Source organism: Gavialis gangeticus, unplaced genomic scaffold (genome assembly GCF_001723915.1).
Source record: "Gavialis gangeticus isolate Ggan-Ray unplaced genomic scaffold, GavGan_comp1, whole genome shotgun sequence".
Taxonomy (NCBI): domain Eukaryota; kingdom Metazoa; phylum Chordata; order Crocodylia; family Gavialidae; genus Gavialis; species Gavialis gangeticus.
This window is the reverse complement of record NW_017729032.1, coordinates 160,379,355-160,381,581: the sequence shown is the minus strand read 5'-3', so window position 1 is coordinate 160,381,581 and position 2,227 is coordinate 160,379,355. Positions and strand designations below refer to the sequence as shown.

At 47.3% G+C, this 2,227-nt stretch overlaps 1 protein-coding gene across 2 annotated transcripts in view; it reads right to left on the bottom strand.

Moving 5' to 3' along the window:
- The window catches only part of LOC109303380 (granulocyte-macrophage colony-stimulating factor receptor subunit alpha-like), a 43,780-nt gene that overhangs the window by 38,258 nt on the left and 3,295 nt on the right, over positions 1–2,227 (bottom strand). For both annotated transcript variants that reach the window (XM_019525595.1, XM_019525596.1), the window contains exons 2-3: positions 923–1,051; positions 661–794 (exon numbers count right to left, since the gene is read on the bottom strand). In XM_019525595.1, the coding sequence (XP_019381140.1) occupies positions 661–794; positions 923–1,004 (216 nt within the window). In that variant the 5' untranslated portion in view covers positions 1,005–1,051. The remainder of the gene's footprint in view (positions 1–660; positions 795–922; positions 1,052–2,227) is intronic.

Below are 2,227 nucleotides of genomic sequence, written 5' to 3'. Positions count from 1 at the left end.
CACTGCTGCCGCCAGTGGCAAGGGCTTTGCATCATAGGGGGGAGCATGCGGGGGAGTCTCCACACTCTTTCACCCTCTGTCACACCCTACAAACCTAACACACATTCACAGCTTGCCCACCTGAGCTCCATGCTCCCACTCCCCTGCTGGGCATGGACCCTGGGCTTCCCACTCCTGCCAGCCCCAAGCTCCACACTCCCACCCAGCTGCAGCTTCCCTACCTGCTGCCCAGAGGGAGCACTGCAGCAGGGATACAGGAGAAGCCTCTGGAGGCTGGGAAAGCCAACCAGGTCTCCCAGCAGCTGCAGCAGTGGCCCTGCCCGGAAGCTATGCATGCTGACTGGGGCTGGGGCTGGGGCTGGGGCTGGAGCCATCCCACACAGGAGGGTACAATTCATTGGTGGGTGCCTTCAGGCCAGATGAAACCACCCTGCGGGCCATATTTTGCCTACCCCTGTGTTAGTAGATCAAAAGGTGGTTTTGGATTGAGCAACTTACATATCTAGCAACCTCCAGATCTCCAGGAGGTCCTTAAACATGAGTCACTTTGTTAGTTGTTATAATTTTACTGAATAAAAGTACATTTTTGTTTAAGAAATTAAGCATATAAAGGGAAAAAATAAGTAAATGCTTGTAGTAATCAGTAAGCAGAAAACTTACATTGTCAGTTACAAAAGTCTTGTCGTTTTTCAGAGTACATGAGAATTTGGTAACATTGAGACTGCTGTCCCAGGTCATCTCTAGTTTTCTCAGATTCACCCTCAAGTTCGTAATGTGCGAAGGTGTGTCGTTTACTGAAATGAACATCAGAAAGATGTGATAGGATTTCTCCACGTTTTCAAGTGAAGAGGCCATTATCTATCAGGCATAACATGACAAAACCCAGTTTTTTAAAATATCTCAGTCAATGTATTTCACTTACAGTCTGTACACTGGAGGACAGCCTGCACTGAAGAAAATGACACGATGCACCAGATCATGACAGTGAGCCCTGGAACAGCCATCACGCTTTCTTTTTTTCCCCTCTCCTTTGGAAACACAGGAATGAAACCTTCAAGAGAAGAAAGATACAAGGAGCACTTAGATTCCTATAATTTCTTTTAAGGAAAAAGACTTTTTCTAACTATTATCTAAAGGCATCTAAGCATTTATCATGTACCTACTAGTAGCAGGGTTCAATGGCTAAGGCATTGAATTGGGGTTTAGAGACATAATAATATAGGACTCAAAGGGGCCTCCCAGACAACTAAATTCATCCCCTGCATTCATCCAGCTCTGGGAGCTGGTATGATCCTAAGCATATAAACAAAACCCTTCAGTCAGGCACTTGGGAAATTTATCATTAGCATTAGGAGAATCAGGGCACCACAACAAAACACCTACATCTAGCCATAGCTAAAGTCCCATGCTTCACAGGAAAGAGAAAGAAACCAACCAAACAAAAAACAAAACAAAATGCCAAAGCAAAACCCAAACACCCAAAAGAAGCCAAATAATTAAAGTGGAAAACATTTCTCTTAGCACTTCTAGGTGATGAGCAGAAACCCTGAAGCATGAGATTTGCAGATGCTTCCCAGAGACTGACTTTCCTTTCTAGCCCTTCAGGTAGGTATGAAATACTCAAATATACTGTATATATCATATGTTTAGCTTACTCAAATATACTGTATATATCATATGTTTAGCTTACTGCTTCAGGACTGCTGGGAAGAGCAGTCGGCCAGGTCCGAGTGCGTGCGCAGGTTCTTGGAGAGAGTCCAGGACCTTCATCTAACCCAGGAGGTGCACAGCCCCACCAGGGGGATGCCTTGTTGGACTTGGTGTTGGCCACGGGCGACGACCTGGTGAGGGGGCTGCGGGTGCTTGACCCCCTGGGCGACAGTGACCACTGCCTGCTAAAATTCACCATTCAGCGCAAGGTAGCAAAGGCAAGCAGTCAGGTGGTGGCCCTAGATTTTAGGAAGGCGAACTTCAACGAGCTAAGGAGGATAGTTGGAGAAGCGCTGAAGACTCAGAGGGGAGGGGAGCCGGGTGCCCAAGGGGAGTGGTCGCTCCTTAAGGAGATGATCCTCCAAGCCCAGAGGAAGGTAATCCCCAGGAGGGTCAAAGGGGGCAGGAGAGCATATAAGCCTCCATGGCTCACTAAAAACATCTGGGAATGTCTCCTTGCCAAAAAGGAGGCTTACTCCCAATGGAAAGGAGGGGTCATCACTAAGGAGGACTATTC